This window comes from Phyllobates terribilis, unplaced genomic scaffold (genome assembly GCF_046119375.1).
Source record: "Phyllobates terribilis strain yellow unplaced genomic scaffold, ASM4611937v1 Scaffold_3__8_contigs__length_932513732, whole genome shotgun sequence".
Taxonomy (NCBI): Eukaryota; Metazoa; Chordata; class Amphibia; order Anura; family Dendrobatidae; genus Phyllobates; species Phyllobates terribilis.
In genome coordinates, this window is record NW_027362763.1 from 299,500,691 (window position 1) to 299,523,145 (window position 22,455).

The following is a 22,455-nucleotide window of genomic DNA, read 5'->3' on the forward strand; positions in this document are numbered from 1 at the left end:
AAATTGGTGTGCACCTCAATAATTATTTGGACCAACTGGATTTCAATTAAGACTTTGAGCCCATACAATTACTGCTCGTGTTTTATCGGCCTCAGTTTATGTCATTTTAATTCTCTACTTTTAAACTTTATCTAATAAATTGATACTGTTTAATCCCTTTTGCATCCTTTTTCACATTTATTGACCTATTTATATTCCTTGTTCTTGTCTCTTAGTGCAGCGCAAATTATTACCAATACTATTTTAAGCCCTAAGAGACATTAAATTTGTGGATCACTCCCTGGTTGCAGAGTGAGGGAGCTGAACTCTCTCAATTCTTGGAAACTGAAAAATTCAATTACTGTTCGTTTTTCTGACAATTGCATCCCATTAATTTCAGCTAACATAAAGAACACATATCAAACTTTATTGATTCATATAGGGAAGAAAGAATGTGTTTTCAATATGGCACCACAAGGGAACTTTTTGAAATTAAAAAAGGACTACAGAATTGGAAAAAAACAAGACATTTTCTTTTATAAACAAAAATATTGTTTAATAAAGTATAATTAAACGCTGGAGATATTCCCTTTAAACATACTCTATTATAGCTGGAGATATTCTCTTTAAACATACTCTATTATACTGTTTTTTTTTTTTTTCTTATATAGAGCAACAACAAAAATATTTTTATTTTGTCTTTCCATTGGGCATATGAAATGCATGTTAATTGTGATGTTGTTGTCTTGAAACAAGCCTGCCATTACCCTCCTGGTATTTAAATTCATTGCCTTTTAAGCTATTGATTAATACTAAAAGGCTTGACAAAAGGGTTTGTATACCTGTCCTATTTTTGCATTTTCTTGTGTTGATTTATCAGTGTCTAAAATAAGTTATAACTATTCTGGGAAGCTGATTTATTATGCAGAGCGGTGGACTGTTTCTCCCTCGGTATCTCTTGATGAATCTAGGCCAATATGTTTTACTGCTCATACGCAATATGGAAAGCTGAAGTTAAAGAATTGTTATGTTCCTCAGTGACTCCTTGTGTTGCTCAGATGATTTAATAACATGTTTAAATCATTTACCAAAGCTCAATAGTATTAAACACATTGTTCATTTTGCTTTTCTGAAGTTGCATATATGCCAGCCTAAAGCTTCCTACTGGATAGATCCTCCAGAATTATGCCACTTCTAATGAACTATGTCAAACTGATGCAAGCAGAGAAGTCGTTTAACTTCAATTACCCTTGTAGTTTCTCATATTAATTATCTAATGTAAATTATCACATGGATCTTAATTCCTGTTCCTAAACATAGCTACTGTGATTTGAAACTTTGCTATATTGTGGAATATAAGGTGGCACTGAGGATCTACATAGTCACTAAACTTCCACAAGTAAAATCTTAAGTAAATTTTGTGCTCATAATATAAACAAGTATAATTTCCTTTACACTTGACAAATACTTAATATTTTGTGTTGGTAATCCCAATAAAATCCCAATAAAATACAATTCAATTTGTTGGAGTAATGTGAAAAATTGTTGAGCAGTTCACAGAGTATGAATACTTTTATATCTAAGCAATTTTTTCCATTTACTTACAGAAAAATAACATTACAACTAACATATATATATATATATATATATATATATATATATATATATATATATATATATATATATATATAAAGTTGTGTTCAAAAGTTTACATACCCGGCAGAATTTTTCCTTTCTTGGCTTTGTTTCAGAGAATATGAATGATAACAAAAAAACTTTTTCTCAACTCATGGTTATTGGTTGGGTGAAGCCATTTATTGTCAAACTACTGTGTTTTCTCTTTTTAAATCTTTATGACAACCAAAAACATCCAAATGACCCTGATGATTTTGGCCTGATAAAATGCACAGAATTTGACACAAATGGGTTCAAATAGCTACTAAAGGTAACATCCTCACATATGACCTGTTTGCTTGTAATCCGTGTGTGTGCATAAAAGCTGAGTGAGTTTCTGGGATCCAGACAGACTCTTGCATCTTTCATCCAGCCACTGACATTTCTGGATTGTGAGTCATGGGAAAAGCAAAAGAATTGTCAACGTATCAACAGGAAAAGGTAGTTGAACTGTTTAACACAGAAAAGGGATACAAAAAAACATCCAAGGAATTGATAATGCCAGTCAGCAGTGTTCAAACTGTGATTAACAAATGGAAAATCAGGGGCTCTGTAAAAATCAAACCATGGTCAGGTAGACCAGCAAAAATTTCGGCCACACCTGCTCGGAAAATTATTCGGGATGCAAAGAAAAACCCACAAATAACATCAGCTGAAATTCAGGACTCTCTAAAAACTAGCAATGTGGCTGTTTCAAGATGCACAATAAGGAGTCACTTGAAGAAAAATGTGCTGCATGTTTGAGTCGCCAGAAGAAAGCCATTACTGCACAAATGACACAAAGTATCCTGCCTACAATATGCCAAACAGCACAGAGACAAGTCTCAAATCTTCTGGAACAAGGTAATTTGGAGTGATGAAACCAAAATTGAACTTTTTGCCACAACCATAAACGTTACATTTGGAGAGAGATCAACAAGTCCAATGATGAAAGGAACACCATTCCTACAGTAAAGCACGGAGGTGGATCGCTGATGTTTTGGGGATGTGTGAGCTACAAAGGCACAGGAAACATGATAAAAGTTGAAGGAAAGATGAATACAGCACATTATCAGAATCAGCAAATACTGGAGGCAAATTTGCTCTCATCAGCCCGGAAGTTGCCCATGGGACGTACTTGGACATTCCAACATGACAACGATCCAAAACACAAGGCCAAGTCGACCTGTCATTGGCTACAGCAGAACAAAGTGAAGGTTCTGGAGTGGCCATCTCAGTCTCCTGACCTCAATATCTTTGAGCCACTCTGGGGAGATCTCAAGCACGCAGTTCATGCTAGACATCCCAGGAATTTACAGGAATTGGAGGCTTTTTGCTGAAAAGAATGGGCAGCTTTACCATCTGAGAAAATAAAGAACCTCATCCACAACTACCACAAAAGACTTCAAGCTGTCATTGATGTTAGAGGGGGCAATTCACTGTATTAAGAACTGGGATATGTGATCTTTAGATCAGGGTCATTTGGATATTTTTGGTTGTCATTAAGATTTAAAAAGAGAAAACACAGTAGTTTGACAATAGATGGCTTCACCCAACCAATAACCATGAGTGGAGAAAAAGTTTTTTTGTTATTATTCATATTCTCTGAAACAAGGCCAAGAAAGGAAAAATTCTGCCACGGCATGTAAAGTTTTGAGCACAACTGTGTGTGTGTGCATATATATATATATATATATATATATATATATATATATATATACAGTACAGACCAAAAGTTTGGACACACCTTATCATTTAAAGATTTTTCTGTATTTTCATGAGTATGAAAATTGTACATTCACACTGAAGGCATCAAAACTATGAATTAACACATGTGGAATTATATACTTAACAAAAAAGTGTGAAACAGCTGAAAATATGTCTTAAATTCTAGGTTCTTCAAAGTAGCCACCTTTTGCCCAGTCATTGTAGGGAGGTCATACAGGCACGTGGAGGCCACACACAATACTGAGCCTCATTTAGACTTGTTTTAAGGACATTACATCAAAGTTGGATCAGCCTGTAGTGTGTTTTTTTCCACTTTCAAGCACATTCAACTTTGTACAGAACAAAGTATTCAATGAGAATATTTCATAGGAATAGGCTTATTTATACATTTAGTATTATCATATATCATATTCACATATAATATTATATTATATAACCACAAAAGAGGTTTTGAGGTCAAAAGTTCCATCAGAAGGTAGCCATATAAAATTCATCAAAAGTTCATCAAAAATTCATCAGTAATTCATCAATAGTTCATCAATAGTTCATCAATAATTAATCAAAAGACAATTCATCAGAAGAAAATTATCTCTAAATATTTCAAAAGAATTTTTCAAAGAAAGTTTATAAAAATAGCCATAATGAAATGAGACACAGTTCCACTAGATAATATAAGAGTCTCCATATCCAAAGTCTATATTTGTATATAAGAAAGTAAGAGCTATCTCAGAGGTAAGTAATATCCACAGGCTGTAGAAATAAGTGATGTCCCAAAACATGTAAAAATTAGCTTCCCAAAGTACTATTAGAAATAAGGATATTACCTGGTGGTTATAGGTTCCCGTGATCCGAGTGTGCGATCTAATTGATAGTCGCTGTAAGGAAGCCATGTCACTATAGCTTTAAATGCACGCCAGAGAGGGGCGGGTGAGCACATTTCCGGTGTGTGAATAAACATAATAGAAATCAGTGCGCAGGCGCGAGCCGGCTTGTGACGGAAAAGAACGAGTAAAATCGATGTAGGAAGGCGCATGCGCAATAGAGAAAAAAGCGCATCTAGGAAATACCGCTATCGCCGGTGTCAGAGATAAGGAAGTTACTACAGTATGTTAAAGGGGGGGAAGAGAGGATATTAAGATAGAATAAAAAGAGGATAAGAATCAGATAGGATAAGAATACACAGAATAAGGATAAAAGGAAGTAGAAATATAAAATAAAATGTGACTGTTGAAATTAAATATATATTGTACCTGTTTTTTACCGGATAGTCTGAAAGAAATATACACATAAGAGATTCTTTTAAAAAAATGATGTATATGGAGATTAATTATCACAGTTCTTAATATATATATATATATATATATATATATATGAATAAAATTTAAAAACATTTTTTTCAAATTTAAAACTTATTGAGTGCCGGAGTTTATTACTGACTTTTGTTATATCCTATTTCTCCTGAGCACCATTACATTAAACAGTGAGCACCCAATCTTCTCTCTCTCTCTCACTCTCTCTCCCTGTCTCTGTCTCTCTCTCACTCTCTCTCTGTCTCTCTCTCTCTCTATATAGTAGTTGTAATGTTTTTTTTGGAAATCGATGGAAAAAATAGCTTAAATTAGGTGACTGGATGATACATTATTCATTGTGGTCTTTATTCAGTGTGTGCATTGAAGCAGATCTCAGATACTTTACTTGTTATTTAAAAGTCTGTCAGTAGACAGAAAACAGAAGATAAGAAAGGTTTGCCTTTCTTCCTATATAGACCAGAGAAGAAGAAAGGTCTATCATACATTTTTAAATACACGCCAGATCTAATATAAAATCTCTTTTTGACTTCCAGATATTTTGCACAGACTTCTGTCAATAAAACAAACTCAGACCCGGCAAAAAATATTGCACTTCTATGGACTTCAATAGGCTTAAAAGAAGTTCAGTTAGTAAATTATTCAGTCTTACTTGACCTACCAGGCTCTTTTCCAAATACAATCACTCTGAACAATGGCCAGTGCTATTATGCAAGCGGACAGCAGTGTGATGAAGAGACCAAAAGTCAGGAATTGCTGTTCTTGTACGCTGCCTATTCTGCCAGTGGAGCTCTGGAGGTAATGTGGCTATTTATCACTGTCATTTAAATAAAATGCATTTATATATTCCTGGGTTTCATTGCATTGAAAGTAAATTTAGATTTAAGTAGCAACTGTGATATTGTTATTTAAAATAACAAACACATACCGTGTATTCAAGAAATGGTAAAGTTAATGTGCACCTCAGTTTTTAAAATTATTGCTGTTAGATAAGTAATGATATTATAAATAGCTGTTAATATTTATTTCTATCGCTTATATAATGTGAATATATTACACAGCTCTGTGCTGTGATTGCCATCATGCACATCCGTTCCTGTCCCCAATGGGACATCAGATTTCCATAACTAAACAGACTTCACAATTTCACAGACATTTAATCAACTTTCCTTCATATAATTTTCTGAGGTTTAGGGGGGTTCCCACAAGCATGGAGAAAATCTTCAAATGTCATGCAGATGTTGGCTTTACCATTGACACGGCATACTAATTTCTAACTTGACACATAACACAATGTAGCAAAATACTTTGAAACAGAAAAGGGTAACTCACACTTAACTAATTAAAGGTAACTTAATGGCTTTTTGCTTTAATTGACCAGATACACATTTTTGCATATGTATGTTTTTCTTACACCTAGTATAGTTAACTCATTGTGTTCTAGGTTCAAAATTTTTAAATATGTATGTATAGAAATATTTCTATAGGGATTCCTAATAATTCGTGCATTATGAAGAAGAATAAAGAGAATCTAATAAAAAAAAACTTTCCATTCAATCTATACTATAAAAAGACATGCCTAGAGGTAAAAAATGCATATAATGACTATATACATTTTTTTAAAATATGATCTAGTATAATTCTCTGGAGCAAAATAACTTTGAAAGTAAATTTCTATCCTGACAATCTTAGAAAGGTAAAATATTGAAAAGTTCTTATTGGCTCACCTGGTGCACTAGATGCAGCAGAGAAAGACATGCAGATTCCACAGGAGCAATCAATATGTATAGAGTAATGAAGAACTCCCAGCACACACATGTATCATGAATATTGATTATTTTTATTCCTAATCTGAAAATTTCAGCCCCTCCTGAGCTTTTAACAGCAGTGAAATAGGGTAAACACAGTCTCAATATATAGTGAATTTTGTGATTTGTCATCAGAGATAAATAATATCTGAGCAACCTGTGATATAGCACAAAGTTATACATAGTGAAAAATCATATACAGAGTATGCATACACAGATAATCCTTCATATCTATACAAAAAGACTATAATTGGGTATCAACTGAAAAACCTACATATACAACCCCTGGCAAAAATTATGGAATCACCAGGCTCGGAGGATGTTAATTCAGTTGTTTAATGTTGTTGAAAAAAAGCAGATCACAGACTTGGCACTAAACTAAAGTGATTTCAAATGGCAACTTTAGGGCTTTAAGAAACATTAAAATAAATCAAGATTAAAAATGTGATACTCAGTAAGGGTAATTTTTTTCAGACCAAGCAGAGGGAAAAATTATGGAATCACTGAATTCTGAGCAAAAAAATATGGAATCACCCTGTAAATTTTCTTTTCCAAAACTAACACCGGCATCAAATTAGATCTGCTCGTTAGTGTGCATCTAAAAAGGAGTGATCACACCTTGGAGATCTGTTGCACCAAGTGGACTGACATGAATTATGGCTCCAACATGAGAGATGTCAATTGAAACAAAGGAGAGGATTATCAAACTCTTAAAAGAAGGTAAATCATCACGCAATATTTCAAAAGATGTGGGTTGTTCACAGTCAGCTGTGTCTAAAATATGGACCAAATACAAACAACATGGGATGGTTTTTAAAGGCAAACATACTGGTAGACCAAGGAAGACATCAAAGCGTCAAGACCGAAAACTTAAAACAATATGTCTTCAAAACAGGAAATGCACAACAAAACAAATGAGGAATGAATGGGAGGAAACTGGAGTCAATGTCTGTGACCGAACTGTAAGAGACCGCCTAAAGGAAATGGGATTTACATACAGAAAAGCTAAACATAAGCCATCATTAACACCTAAACAGAAAAAAAACAAGGTTACAATGGGCTAATGAAAAGCAATCGTGGACTGTGGATGACTGGATGAAAGCCATATTCAGTGATGAATCTCGAATTTGCATTGGTCAAGTTGATGATGCTTGAACTTTTTTTTTTGTTACGTTCCAATGAGATTTATAAAGATGATCGTGTTACGGATCTGGGTGGTGGAACCTCTGTGCTGCGGTGCAAGGAGGGCCAAAGGGGCGTGACTAAGTATCAACTCGGTCCGACCAAGGTCGCATGGCGGCTCAATCGACTCCGTGAACAAGGGAGGAACTGAGCAGAGGGACCAGGTGCCACTCTGGGACCGACCTTGTATGAGAGCAGGTGACTCCCTTGGGTCAGAAGGCAGAAACTGACTGGTACAGCATACAGCGGATGAGCTTCAGCTGTCAGGCTGATGGGTGGTCCGGGTAGACAAGCAGGCTGATTAGGCAGATATTCAGGTGAGTGTTCCTGGTAGGCAAGCTGGCGGCACAACAGGTAGCTGGCTGGTGCTTCCAGGTAAGCGGGCAGGCAGTCACAGCAGGTAACAGGCAGGTGCTTCCATGTAAGTGAGCTGGCAGGCAGGGTAGGTAACAAGCAGATGCTTCCAGGTAAGCGGGCTGGCAGTCACAGCAGGTAACAGGCAGGTGCTTCCATGTAAGCAAGCTGGAAGGCACGGCAGGTAACAGGCAGGTGCTTCCAGGTAAGCAGGTGGGCAGAGCCCATAGACAGACTGGCGCATGGACTGTAGACAGACTGTTGGGCTGGAGAGTTGTCAGGCTGGCGGACTGGACTGTAAATCAGACTGGTGGACAGGACTGACTTGCAGAGGACCTGGGGGCTGAAGCAAAGTAAGAATCGCAAAGCAATAACCTTGCACGGGCACCTCCATATTGGAGGAGGTGCCTTTTATAGGGGAAGTCCTCCGGCCATTGGCCGGGGACTTTTTACGATGGCGCGCACGGCCCTTTAAGAGGAAGGGAGTGCGCACGCCCTAAGCACAGAGCCGAGGAAGCTACGTCCACCAGCAGCAGCTGCAAGGAGGCCGGAAGACGCCAGAGCAGGACCGCGACAGTAAGGGGCAGGAGGCAGAGACGCCGGTGCTAAAGACTGCATGAAGAGAACATGCAAATTTCCACAGTCATTGATGATATGGGGCTGCATGTCAGGTAAAGGCACTGGGGAGATGGCTGTCATTACATCTTCAATAAATGCCTAAGTTGACATTGATATTTTGGACAGTTCTCTTATCCCATCAATTGAAAGGATGTTTGGTGGATGATATCATTTTTCAAGATTATAATGCTTCCTGCCATAGAGCAAAAACTGTGAAAACATTCCTTGAAAGAAGACACATAAGGTCAATGTCATGGCCTGCAAATAGTCCGGATCTCAATCAAATTGAAAATCTTTGGTGGAAGTTGAAGAAAATGGTTCATGACAAGGCTACAACCTGTAAAACTGATCTGGCAACAGCAATCAGAGAAAGTTGGAGCCAGATTGACGAAGAGTACTGTTTGTCACTCATTAAGTCCATGCCTCAGAGACTGCAAGTGTTAGAACCCTCCTGTTAGTTTTTGCTATCTTGTGTTTTGCGGTGACGTGACCAGCTGCCTATATATTCCAGCTCCGCCCTTCTGGCTTTGCTGGACTTCAGTGTTTTTTGCCAGTCTCTCTAGCCAGGTGCTTCAGTGCCTATCTCTGTCTAGTTTGATTGGTCCTCTGGGACCTCTAGTACTTTTTGTCAGTTTGTCTTTTTGCTCTGCAACAACTTCTGTTAGGAGGTGTCCCATTTTTTGTCCCAGTCCTTAGTTCTTTTAGCGACCCCTCCCTTTATTCTATAGGTCTCCGTTCAGACTAGCCGAGGACGAAGGCGGGTCTGTTCACAAGGAACAGGCTGCCCGCTACATCGTAGGGATTCAGCTTAGTTTTACTGTAGGGACAGCTTTTCCCATTCTTTTCTTAGTTTATGTTGCAGATCATAACAGTAAGTCCAGCCCAAAAAAAAAAATACTAAAAGGAAAGAAATTCGGGGATCAATATGGTTTCCGTCCAGGAGTTGGCTCAACGCCTGCAGAGATTGTCTCTGGAGGTGGCCGAGCTTCAGCAATAGGTGAGTAGCTGTCCTGGAGCGCATTTTGTTGAACCGAAGGTAGGACTGCCTGATATTTTTTATGGTAAACAGCAAGATTTTTTTTCCTTTAAAAATGCTTGTTTGTTATATATTTTTTTGAGACCGACGTCCTCTGGGAATGAATCACAGTGCATTGGTTTTATGTCACTTTTGCGCAAAGAACCACATGGTTGGGCCTTTTCTCTCCAACCTAATGATCCGTGTTTAAGTTCTGTTGAGGATTTTTTTCTGCTATGGGGCTATTATATGATGATCCTGATCGAATCTCATCTGCTGAATCAGAACTTAGACGTTTAAATCAGGGGTCAGATGATGTTGAATTTTATTGCACACACTTCAGGAGATGGGCTTAAGAAATTAAGTGGAATTATTCGGCGCTGAAAAGTTTATCTCTTGCTGGTCTGAGTGAAAGGGTTAAGGATTTGCTAATTGCATTCCCTGCACCTGAGACTCTACAGGAAGCTATGCAGTTAGCTGTTTGTGTGGACAGGAAAATAAGGTCCAGGGTCAATGATGTAAAAACTCCTGTAACTTCAGGTCCTAGTTTCGAGAAATTCTGCTCTGACAGCGGAGAACCAGTGGAGGTTGGGGCGATGTCACTCCGCTCTCAGGAAAGAAATCGGAGATTCGCCAAAGGTTTGTGTCTTTATTGTGGTAAAGATGATCATTTGATTAAGTATTGTGAGCGTCGTTTAGGTAAAGAAAAATAAAAAGGTCAGTTAAACCCGTATAGCTTGTTTACGCTCTGCAGGAGTGTTCCTTTTGGGGTGTACTACTCTGCAGGGAGATTTGATTGAATTTCAGGTATTTGTGGATTGTGGTTCAACACTTAATGTGAATGATAAAGGGTTTTTGGAAAAACTTAAATTGAAATCCAAACCTTTGTCATCAGGTATTTCTGTGGTTGCAATTTATAACACTCCTTTGAAATGTATTACTCACAAGACTGCTGCATTTCCTCTATCAATGGTGTTCACCAAGAAATTTTGGACTTGGTTGTTTTGGATAATTTGCCCTCTCCACTTGTTCTAGGATTACCTTGGTTAAAACTGCACAATCCTTTACTGGACTGGTCAACTAATGTGAATAAGTCTTGGAGTCCGAAGTGCTATGATAAATGTTGTAATGGTAGCATTGCGGCTGTGGAAAAAGGGGAATTACCAGTACCTATTCAAGATTTTTGGAGGGCTTTTTCGGAGGAGGACTCGCAAGTTTTACCTCCTCATAGGGATTATGATTGCGCTATTGAGTTTGTTCCAGGTGCTACTCTTCCCAAAAGTCGCTTGCTTAATCTTACTATCCCTGAATGAAAGGCCTTGGAGGAGTACATGGAGACAAGCCTGGCTGCTGGTCACATTAGACCTTCTAAGTCGCCTGTGGCAGTCGGATTCGAATTTGTTAAAAAAAAAGGACGGCGGTTTACGTCCATGTCTGGATTTTCGTGAAATTAATAAGATTACCGTACGCAATTCCTACCCATTACCGTTAATTCCTGACTTGTTTAACCAGTTAGTGGGGGCCAAGTGGTTCTCAAAAATTGATCTCCGAGGAGCATACAATTTGTAACGTGTGAAGAAGGGTGATGAATGGAAAACCGCTTTTAACACTTCGGTAGGTCATTTTGAGAGTCTGGTGATGCCTTTTGGTCTTACCAATGCACCTGCATTTTTTCAGAACCTTATTAATGACATCCTGAGACCTTTGATTGGTAAGAATGTGGTTGTGTATTTGGATGACATTTTGATTTATTCACCAGATTTAGAGTCTCATTGGCAGAGTGTACGTGAAGTTTGGCAGTTATTGAGTGATAATTCACTCTTTGCTAAGCTGGAGAAAAGTGAGTTCTCTGTGCAGAAAATTAGTTTTTTGGGCTACATTGTCTCCAGCGAGGGCTTTGAGATGGATCCGGTGAAGGTTCAGTCTGTGCAGGAATGGCCTAGGCCTATTGGTTTAAAATCTATACAGAGATTTTTGGGTTTTGCCAATTAATACAGGAAATTCATTAACAATTTTTGTGCAATTGTTAAACATCTAACCGATCTCACCAGGAAAGGTGCGAATGCGGTCCAGAGGACTACTGAAGCCATTGAAGCGTTGGAGTATCTCAAAGAGAGGTTCAGTTCTGCCCCTATCCTTATACAGCCTGATGAGACCAAACCTTTTTTGGTCGAGGTCGATGCTTCATCGGTGGGGGTCGGAGCAGTTTTGTCTCAGGAGAACAAGGGTGGAATACATCCTTGTGCCTTCTTTTCAAAAAAAATTTTGTAAACCGAACTGAATTATGAAGTTGGAAATCGGGAGTTGCTGGCTATTAAACTTGCGTTTGAACACTGGCGTCATTTTTTGGAAGGCGCTAGATTTCCTTTTCAGGTTTTCACAGATCATAAGAATTTGATCTATCTGGATGCTGCCAAGCGCTTGAATGCCCGTCAAGCTAGGTGGGCACTATTTTTTTCTCTGTTTCATTTTTCTGTTACCTATATCCCTGGTACTAAGAATGTTAAAGCCGATGCTTTAACTCGCAGCTTCGCTCCTACGGTCAGCACCGAGGAGGAGGAGAGCATTTTGCAGAAAGGAGTTGTGGTGGCGGCATTGGACTCCGATTTGGAGAATGGGATTCTGAATGCTCAAGATGATGCTGCATCTAACACTCCCCATGGGAGGTTGTTCGTGCCTAGAGCCTTTAGGAGAGATTTGTTTGTGAAGTGTCATGAGTCTCGGTTGGCAGGTCATCCAGGAATTTCGGAGACTAAGAGACTTATCTGTCACAGTTTTTGGTGGCCTGGATGGCAGAAGGAAGTCATCAAGTGGATGCATCAGTGTACTGTGTGTGCTAGGTCAAAGGCTTCACATACTCCTGCTGCGGGGTTGCTTTGCCCTCTGGAGGTTCCTAGTGCACCTTGGACGCATCTCTCTATGGATTTTATTACTGATCTTCCTGTGTCCGAGGGTTTTACTGTCATCTGGGTGGTCGTAGACCGTTTTAGTAAGATGTGTCATTTGGTTCCATTCATTAAGTAGCCCTGCACCAAGACACTCGCTAAGGCGTTTGTTAAGGAGATTGTCAAGCTCCATGACATTTCCACAGATATTGTTTCTGATAGAGGACCTCAGTTTGTAGCTCACTTTTGGCATGCTTTTTGTGACAGGTTGGGAGTTCATTTGTCATTTTCGTCTGGTTATCATCCTGAGTCTAATGGACAGACTGAAAGAAAGAACCAGGATGTTGAACAGTTTTTGCGTTGTTTTGTGGCGGACAATCAAGAGGTGTGGTCTGAGTTTCTGCCTCTCGCAGAATTTGCTCTTAACAATCACACATCCTCCTCTGCTGGGTGTTCTCCTTTTTTTTGCTGCACTGGGAGACATCCGTCTTTTGGTTCGTTCTCCATATTGGGGTCGGCGGTGCTGGAGGAGGAGAATTTTTCCGGTGATTTGGAGAGAGTTTGGACTAATGTACATTGTAACCTGTAAGAGGCTAACAAGAAGTCCAAGAAGTATTTTGACAGGAAACGTAAAGAGGTTTAGTTTACTATGGGTGCCATGGTTTGGTTGTCCTCGAAGAACTTGCGGTTGAGGATTCCCTCTAAAAAACAGGGTCCTAAGTTTGTGGGTCCATTTAAAGTGCTTCAGGTTGTTAACCCATCTGCTGTCAGGTTGGATGTCCCTACTTCCTGGAAGATTAATTCTGTGTTTCATGTTTCCTTGTTGAAAAATGCTGACGTTTCTAATCGGGACGCCACTGTCACAGTTCCTCCTGTGGTGGAAGACGGTGAATATGAAATTTCTCATATTTTGAATTCAAGATGGCATAGAGGGATATTACAATATCTTGTCTCCTGGAAGGGTTTCGGTCCCGAAGACAACTCCTGGGTAAGGACAGAAGATGTCTCTGCTCCTAGGCTTGTTAAAGCTTTCCACAGGAGGTTTCCTGATAGGCCTGGGCCTGGAGGATCCTGAGGATCCTCATAGAAGAGGGGGTACTGTTAGAACCCTCCTGTTAGTTTTTTGCTAGCTTGTGTTTTGCGGTCAAGTGACCAGCTGCCTATACAGTGATGGCCAAAAGTATTGGCACCCCTGCAATTCTGTCAGATAATACTCAGTTTCTTCCTGAAAATGATTGCAATCACAAATTCTTTTGTATTACTATCTTCATTTAATTTGCTTGCAAGGAAAAAGCACAAAAGAGAATGAAGCAAAAATCAAATCATTGATCATTTCACACAAAACTCCAAAAAATGGCTGGACAAAAGTATTGGCACCCTCAGCCTAATACTTGGTTGCACAACCTTTAGCCAAAATAACTGCGAACAACCGCTTCCGGTAACCATCAATGAGTTTCTTACAATGCTCTGCTGGAATTGTAGACCATTATTCTTTGGCAAACTGCTCCAGGTCCCTGATATTTAAAGGGTGCCTTCTCCAAACTGCCATTTTGAGATCTCTCCACTGGTGTTCTATGGGATTCAGGTCTGGACTCATTGCTGGCCACCTTAGAAGTCTCCAGTGCTTTCTCTCAAACCATTTTATAGTGCTTTTGAAAGTGTGTTTTGGGTCATTGTCCTGCTGGAAGACCCATGACCTCTGAGGGAGACCCAGCTTTCTCACACTGGGCCCTACATTATGATGCAAAATTTGTTGGTAGTCTTCAGACTTCATAATGCCATGCGCACGGTCAAGCAGTCCAGTGCCAGAGGCAGCAAAGCAACCCCAAAACATCAGGGAACCTCCGCCATGTTTGACTGTAGGGACCGTGTTCTTTTCTTTGAATGCCTCTTTTTTTTCCTGTACACTCTATGCTGATGTTTTTTCCCAAAAAGCTCTACTTTTGTCTCATCTGACCGGAGAACATTCTTCCAAAACATTTTAGGCTTTCTCAGGTAAGTTTTGGCAAACTCCAACCTGGCTTTTTTATGTCTTGGGGTAAGAAGTGGGGTCTTCCTGGGTATCCTACCATACAGTCCCTTTTCATTCAGACGCCGACGGATAGTACGGGTTGACACTGTTGTACCCTCGGACTGCAGGGCAGCTTGAACTTGTTTGGATGTTAGTCGAGGTTCTTTATCCACCATCCGCACAATCTTGCGTTGAAATCTCTGGTCAATTTTTCTTTTCCGTCCACATCTAGGGAGGTTAGCCACAGTGTTATGGGCTTTAAACTTCTTGATGACACTGCGCACGGAAGACACAGGAACATTCAGGTCTTTGGAGATGGACTTGTAGCCTTGAGATTGCTAATGCTTCCTCACAATTTGGTTTCACAAGTCCTCAGACAGTTCTTTGGTCTTCTTTCTTTTCTCCATGCTCAATGTGGTACACACAAGGACACAGGACAGAGGTTGAGTCAACTTTAATCCATGTTAACTGGCTGCAAGTGTGATTTAGTTATTGCCAACACCTGTTAGGTGCCACAGGTAAGTTACAGGTGCTGTTAATTACACGAATTAGAGAAGCATCACATGATTTTTCAAAGGGTGCCAATACTTTTGTCCACCCCCTTTTTAGGTTTGGAGTGGAATTCTATCCAATTTGGCTTTAGGACAATTCTTTTTGTGTTTTTTTCATTGAAGACAAATTAAATGAAGAGAATAATACAAAAGAATTTGTGATTGCAATCATTTTCAGGAAGAAACTGAGTATTATCTGACAGAATTGCAGGGGTGCCAATACTTTTGGCCAGCACTGTATATTCCAGCTCCGCCATTCTGGCTTTGGTGCCTATCTCTGTCTAGTTTGCTTGGTCCTCTGGGACCTCTAGTACCTTTTGTCAGTTTGTCTTTTTGCTCTGCAACGACTTCTGTTAGTAGGTGTCCCATCTTTTGTCCCAGTCCTTAGTTCTTTTAGTGACCCCTCCCTTTATTCTATAGGTCTCCGTTCAGACTAGCCGAGGACGAAGGCGGGTCTGTTCACAAGGAACAGGCTGCCCGCTACATCGTAGGGATTCAGCTTAGTCTTACTGTAGGGACAGCTTTTCCCATTCTTTCCTTAGGTTATGTTGCAGATCATAACAGCAAGCTGTTATTAAAAACAGAGGTAGTGCAACAAAATACTAGTGATGCATTGGAGTGTTCTTTTGTGTGCTTGTTTTTCAAGATTCCATAATTTTTTCCTCAGAATTGAGTGATTCCATATTTGTTTCTCTCTGCTTGGTCTGAAAAAAATTACCCTTACTGAGTCCCACATTTTTTATCTTGATTTCTTTTAGTGTTTCTTAAAGCCTTGAAGTTGCCGTTTGAAATGACTTGAGCTTTTTGCCATGTCTGTGATCTGCTTTTTTTCAACAACATTAAACAAACTGAATGAACCTCCTCTGAGCCCGGTGATTACATAATTTTTGCCAGGGGTTGTATAATGAATATAATCTGTTATTGTACTTGCAAAGACAAAGGTGTGAACAACATCGGACAACGGAGACTATGAAATAATATGTGATTTGACATCGTAGAACTTATAAGCAGAGACAAATAAAATCACATCCCTTGCTTGCTGAGGCAACAATATGAACAACACGAGAAAGCAGAGACAAAAGAGTAACTTGTGACTTGACAAAGCAGAACTTGAAAGCAGAGACAAGTTAATAACTTGTAGCTTAATAATAGCAAAAACACATTTGCAAACAGGAACATGTAACAGAGATGCAGTACCTTAATATAGATAAACGTGTTAACAACTCCAAGAACAGTAGAGAGAAGATGATTTACAAGAGGAGAAAAGATCTTCTCTTCATTCCAGAATACGGACCTTGAGGCGACCAGCGAAGAGTCACCTCCAGTTCTGCATGAGTATCCTAGGAAATAAGGGGCTGCTTTTGAGGCGTTTCTTTTTGCTTAGTTTCATTTCAGACCCCATACAAAATGCCCTTCTATCAAGGTGAAACGGGTCGGTACTCTCGGAGTGGTCCTGTTCGCCTACCATTCCACATCTGTCAGTCTATCGAATAGTTGCTAATGTCGCCCCTGTTATATAAGGGTTGCTTCTTCTGTCTTATTCAGTGGCACGTTCTGGTGGCCACCAGTCTCCTAAAATGGGGAGCGGACTTGCATTAATTGTCAATTCATGGCTCATAGAATAGATAGCAGCGGCTTCTCCCAATCACAGTGCTGGACTTTAGAACAATCCACCTGTCACTTCTTCATTTGCAGCACCAGCTTCAAGGTATACCTGTGTGGATCAGTCCAACAATGCTACTTTGGTGGCATATATCAGCCATCAGGGCGGAACTCATAGTTGATCAGCCATGACAGAGGTCTCAAATATTTTGCATTGTGCAGTAAGCAGAGTGCTGTTGATCTCAGCAATCCACATACTCTGAGTAGACAATTGTGCTGCAGATTTTTTAAACCACGAGAAGTTATACGCAGGAGTGATCAAATCACCTTTAAGTCTTAAGTCAGATTTGTCTTAGTGGGGGAACTCCTGATGTTGATCTAATGACATCCAGGCTAAGCTGCAAGGTGCTAAGTTTAGTGACAAGGTCTCAAGATTCACTGGTGGTAGCAGTTGACACATTTGGCAATCCCTTGACCTCATTTCACCCTCCCATACTTATTTACATCTCTGCCCCTGCTACTCAGACTTCTCAGGAAAATCAGGGCAGAAGGGGATTCCTTTCACCTTCTGCCTTTCAACAATGCAGTGACATGACAAAAATCTGCATAACTAATCATGTGCTAAATAGATGCAAGTCAAATTTATGTATGAATTGGCCAAGATTATTATTACTATTAATTGATGGTGGTCTCCTGTTCGAAGCTGCTGTGGATAGCAAAAAGTTCCAAACATTGTTATCTTTTTGTTCATCAGTGTATGCCTGGCCTCTTGTAGTTTAGTAAAATGGTGGCCAGAGCTAGCCACCATTTTGCTGTATTCACAGGGAATGATTTATAACAAAAATCCTTAAAATTCACAGAAAATTTTATTTTACTTGTATAAATTTGCTCATCTTTAATTATGAATGTGTAAAACCAAAGTTCTTTGTAAATATATTTTTCTTAAAAGGAATTAGTCAGCGCATTTGTACATATGAAATTACTGGTATGGCTGTATAGGTGCTTTTCTCCCAATACAAATAATATTTTTTGCACTCATTAGAAATCTAGCTTCGAAGTCATATGCAAATCAGGTTTGAAATTTATTAGAGACAAGTGATGAGCGAGCATGCTTGCTACTGCTTGGTGCTCGCCCAAGCATCTCACTGCTCGAGATGCTCGACGAGTATTTCCGAGTTGCTCGTGTTATGATCTGCTACAAGCACTAAGGAAAGACAGGAGATCTGTCCCTACAATAGAACTAAGCTAGATCCCTACGATGTAACGGGGAACCTGATCCTGCGATCAGACCTGCTAAAGTCATCAGCTAGTCTGAACGAAGACCTATAGATGTGAGGGAGGGATCCCTACAAGAACTAGGGACTGGGAGAAAGATGGACACCTCCTAGCAGAAATTGTAGCAGTAAAAAGACAAATAAACAACATAGAACATAGAGGTAAAAAGACCTAGCTAAACTGACTGAGAAAGGTAACAAAGCACCTGGCTAGCTTAAGAGTAGCAATTACAATGAAGTCCAGCAAGGCCAGAAGGGCGGAGCAGGATTAAATAGGCAAAAACGGTCATGTGACCAGCATAATAGAAAAAACCTAACTGGAGAGTTCTAACAGTACCCTCTCTTCTATGAGGATCCTCCGGATCCCCTAGGCCCAGGCTTATCAGGAAACCTCTTGTGAAACTCTCTGACAAGTCTGGAAGCAGAAACATCATCTGCCCTCACCCATGAGTTATCCTCGGGACTGAAACCCTTCCAAGCGACGAGATACTACAAACTCCCTCTATACCGTCTCAAATTAAGGATGCGGGAAATTTCATATTCCCCGTCCTCCACCACCGGAGGAACAGTGGCAGTGGCGTCTCTATCTGATACATAAGCTTTTTTCAATAGAGAAACAAGAAACACCAGATTAATCTTCCAGGAGGTAGGAACCTCCAACCTAACAGCAGATTGGTTAACTACCTAAAGCACCTTAAAGGGCCCTACAAACTTGGGACTGAATTTTTTAGAAGGAATCCTCAACCGCAGATTCTTAGAGGACAACCAAACCATGTCACCAACCGTAAACAAAACCTATTGATGTTTCCTGTCAAAGTACCTCTTAGATTTTTTGTTAGCCTCCTGAAGATTACCACGCACATCCGTCCAAACTCTTTCCAAATCACCAGAAAAACTCTCCTCCTCAGGCATAGCCGATACCAATTTGGAGAATGACCCAAAAGACAGATGTCTCCCAGAACAACAAAAAAAATGCGAACACCCAGCAGAAGAGGATGTATGATTGTTAAGAGCAAATTCAGCAAGCGTCAGAAACTCAGACCACCCCTCTTGATTGTCTGCCACAAAACAACGCAAGAACTGCCCAACATTCTGGTTCTTCCTTTCTGTCTGGCTATTAGACTCAGGATGATATCCAGATGAAAATGACAAATGAACTCCCAACCTGTCACAAAACACACGCCAAAAACGAGCCACGAACTGAGGTCCCCTATCAGAAACAATGTCAGTAGGAACACCATGGAGTCAGACAATCTCCTTGACAAAGGCCTTAGCGAGTGTCTTAGCGCAGGGCAGTTTGATGAAAGGAACCAAGTGACACATCTTGCTAAAACGGTCCACGACCACCCAGATGACCGTGAAACCCTCAGAGGGGGGAAGGTCAGTAATAAAGTCCATAGCCAGATGTGTCCAAGGTGCACTAGGAACCTCCAGAGGGCAAAGCAACCCCGCAGCAGGAGTATGTGAAGACTTAGATCTAGCACACACAGTACATTGACGCACCCACTTAATGACCTCCTTCTGCCATCCAGGCCACCAAAAACTGCGACCCACAAGTCTCTTGGTCTCAGAAATTCCTGGATGACCTGCCAACCGAGACTCATGACACTCAACAAACAAATCTCTCCTAAAGGTCCTAGGCACAAACAACCTCCCATGGGGAGTGTTAGATGGGGCATTCTCCTGTGCTTTAAGAATCTCATCTTCCAAAATGGAGTCCAATGCAGCAATCGCAACACCTTCTTGTAAAATGCTCTCCTCCTCCTCAGCACCGACCATGGGAGAAAAGCTGCGAGACAAGGCATCAGCTTTAACATTCTTGGTACCCGGGATGTAAGTAACGGAAAAATTAAACCGCGAAAAAAATAGTGCCCACCTAGCCTGACGGTAATTCAAGCTCTTGGCAGCATCAAGATAGATCAGATTTTTATGATCAGTGAAAACCTGAATGGGAAAATCAGCACCTTCCAAGAGATGACGCCAGTGTTCAAATGCGAGTTTAATAGCCAGCAATTCCCGATTACCAATATCGTAATTAAGTTCAGTCTCAGAAAATTTTTTTGAAAAAAAGGCACAGGGATGTACTCCATCCTTGTTTTCCTGAGACAACACCACACCGACCCCCACAGAAGAAGCATCAACCTCAACCAAAAACGGCTTCGTCACAACAGGCTGCATAAGGATGGGGGCAGAGCTGAACCTCTCCTTTAGAAACACAAAAGCTTCAATGGCCTCAGTAGACCACTGAACCATATTAGAACCTTTCCTGGTGAGATCGGTCAGTGGTTTAACAATAATAGAAACATTTTTAATGAATTTTCTGTAATAACTGGCGAAACCCAAAAACTTCTATCGATTTCAAACCAATAGGCCTAGGCCATTCCTGCACAGCTTGAACTTTCATCGGGTCAATCTCAAAGCCCTCGCTGGAGATAATGTAGCCCAAAAAACTAATTCTCTGTACAGCGAACTCACATTTCTCCAGCTTAGCAAAAAGCGAATTGTCAATAACTGCAATACCTCACGTACGCTCCGCCAATGAGACTCCAGGTCAGGCGAATAAATCAAAATGTCATCCAAATACACAACCACATTTTTGCCGATCAAAGTTCTAAGGATCTCATTAATAAGATTCTGAAAAAATGCTGGTGCATTGGTAAGACCAAAAGGCATAACCAAATTCTCAAAATGACCCACAGGAGTGTTAAAAGCAGTCTTCTATTCATCACCCTCCTTCATGTGCAACAAATTGTATACCCCCCTGAGATCAATTTTAGAGAACCACTTGGCCCCCACTAACTGGTTAAACAAATCAGGAATCAATGGCAGTGGGTAGGGATTGCGCACAGTAATTTTATTAATCTCGCGAAAGTCCAAACAAGGACGTAAACCGCCGTCCTTTTTTTTAACAAAAAAAAATCCAACAGCCACAGGTGACTTAGAGGGTCTGATATGACCGGCGGCCAAGCTCGTCTGTATGTATTCCTCCAAAGTCTTTCTTTCAGGAATAGTCAGATTAAGTAAATGACTTTTAGGAAGAGTCGCTCCAGGGACAAATTCAATGGTACAATCGTAGTCTCTATGGGGAGGCAAAATTTGCGACTCCTCCTCAGAAACAACTTTCCAAAAATCCTGAATAGGTACAGGTAATTCCCCTTTATCCACAGCAGCAATGCGCCCGTTACAACACTTGTCATAACACTTAGTGCTCCAGGACTTAATTTCATTGGTAGACCAATCCAGTACTGGATTGTGCAATTTTAACCAGGGCAACCCCAAAACTACTGGAGAAGGCAAATTATTTAATACCACCAAATCCAAATTTTCTTGGTGAATACCATTAATAGTGAGGGGAAATTCATAAACCTTGTGAGTAACACATTTCAAGGGAGAGCCGTCGACAGAAACCACGGCAATAGGGGATGACAAAGGTTTGGGTTTTAAATTAAGTTTTTCCAAGAATCCCCCATCAATCACATTCAGAGTTGAACCACAATCCACAAATACCCGAAATTCAATTACTTCTTCCTGAGCTGCGGTAGTAGCAGAAAGAAATACACCTTTAGTGTTTAAACAGGCTATACTGGCGTAACTGACCTTTTTTTTTTCTTTGTTCATACTAAGCACACAGTTCTTAATGAAATGGTCAGATTTGCCGCAATAAAAGCACAAACCTTCAGAAAACGAGCGGTCTTTTTCCTGAGAGCGGGGAGACATCGCCCCAATCTCCATCAGCTCTCCAGTGTCAGTACAGACCCTCTCAAGACTCGGAGCTGACAAGGCAGAGGATTTACTCTCATTAACCCTTGCACGCAGTCTCCTGTCCACCCGTATAGCTAATTGCATTGCCTCCTGCAAGCTTCCAGGTGTAGGATAAGCAAAAAGCAGATCCTTAACCCTTTCACCTAGCCCAGCAAGAAACAAACTTTTCAGAGCTGAATCGTTCCACCACACCTGAGCAGACCACCGACGGAAGTGAGTACAATAATTTTCCACATTACCTGATCCCTGCCTCAAATGTCTCAATTCCGTCTCAGCTGATGAGACACAATCAGTATCATCATACAACAACCCCACAGCAGAAAAAAAATTATCCACTGATCTAAAGCATGGATCACTAGGTTAGAGAGAAAAGGCCCATCCCTGAGGTTCTTTGCGCAAAAGTGACATTATGAACCCTATGCGCTGTGATTCATCACCAGAGGATCTGGGTCTCAAACGAAAATACAATAAACAAGCATTTTTAAAGGAAAAAAAATCTTGTTGTTCACCAAAAAATGAATCAGGCAATCATACCTTTGGCTCCACAAAATGCGCTCCAGAACAGCTACTCACGTGTTGTTGGAGCTCGGCCACCTCCAGAGAGAGTCCCTGCAGGCGTTGAGCCAAATACTGAACAGACACCATGATGGAAACTGTAGGTCTTTCCTAAGAGAAATTTTTGGGCTGGACTTACTGTTATGATCTGCTACAAGCACTAAGGAAAGA

General features: G+C 40.3%; 1 protein-coding gene across 5 annotated transcripts in view; it reads left to right on the forward strand.

Annotated features, from left to right (window-relative positions):
* The window catches only part of NAALADL2 (N-acetylated alpha-linked acidic dipeptidase like 2), a 1,725,756-nt gene that overhangs the window by 782,171 nt on the left and 921,130 nt on the right, over positions 1-22,455 (forward strand). For all 5 annotated transcript variants that reach the window (XM_073674925.1, XM_073674926.1, XM_073674927.1 and 2 more), the window contains one exon: positions 5,204-5,465. In XM_073674925.1, the coding sequence (XP_073531026.1) occupies positions 5,204-5,465 (262 nt within the window). The remainder of the gene's footprint in view (positions 1-5,203; positions 5,466-22,455) is intronic.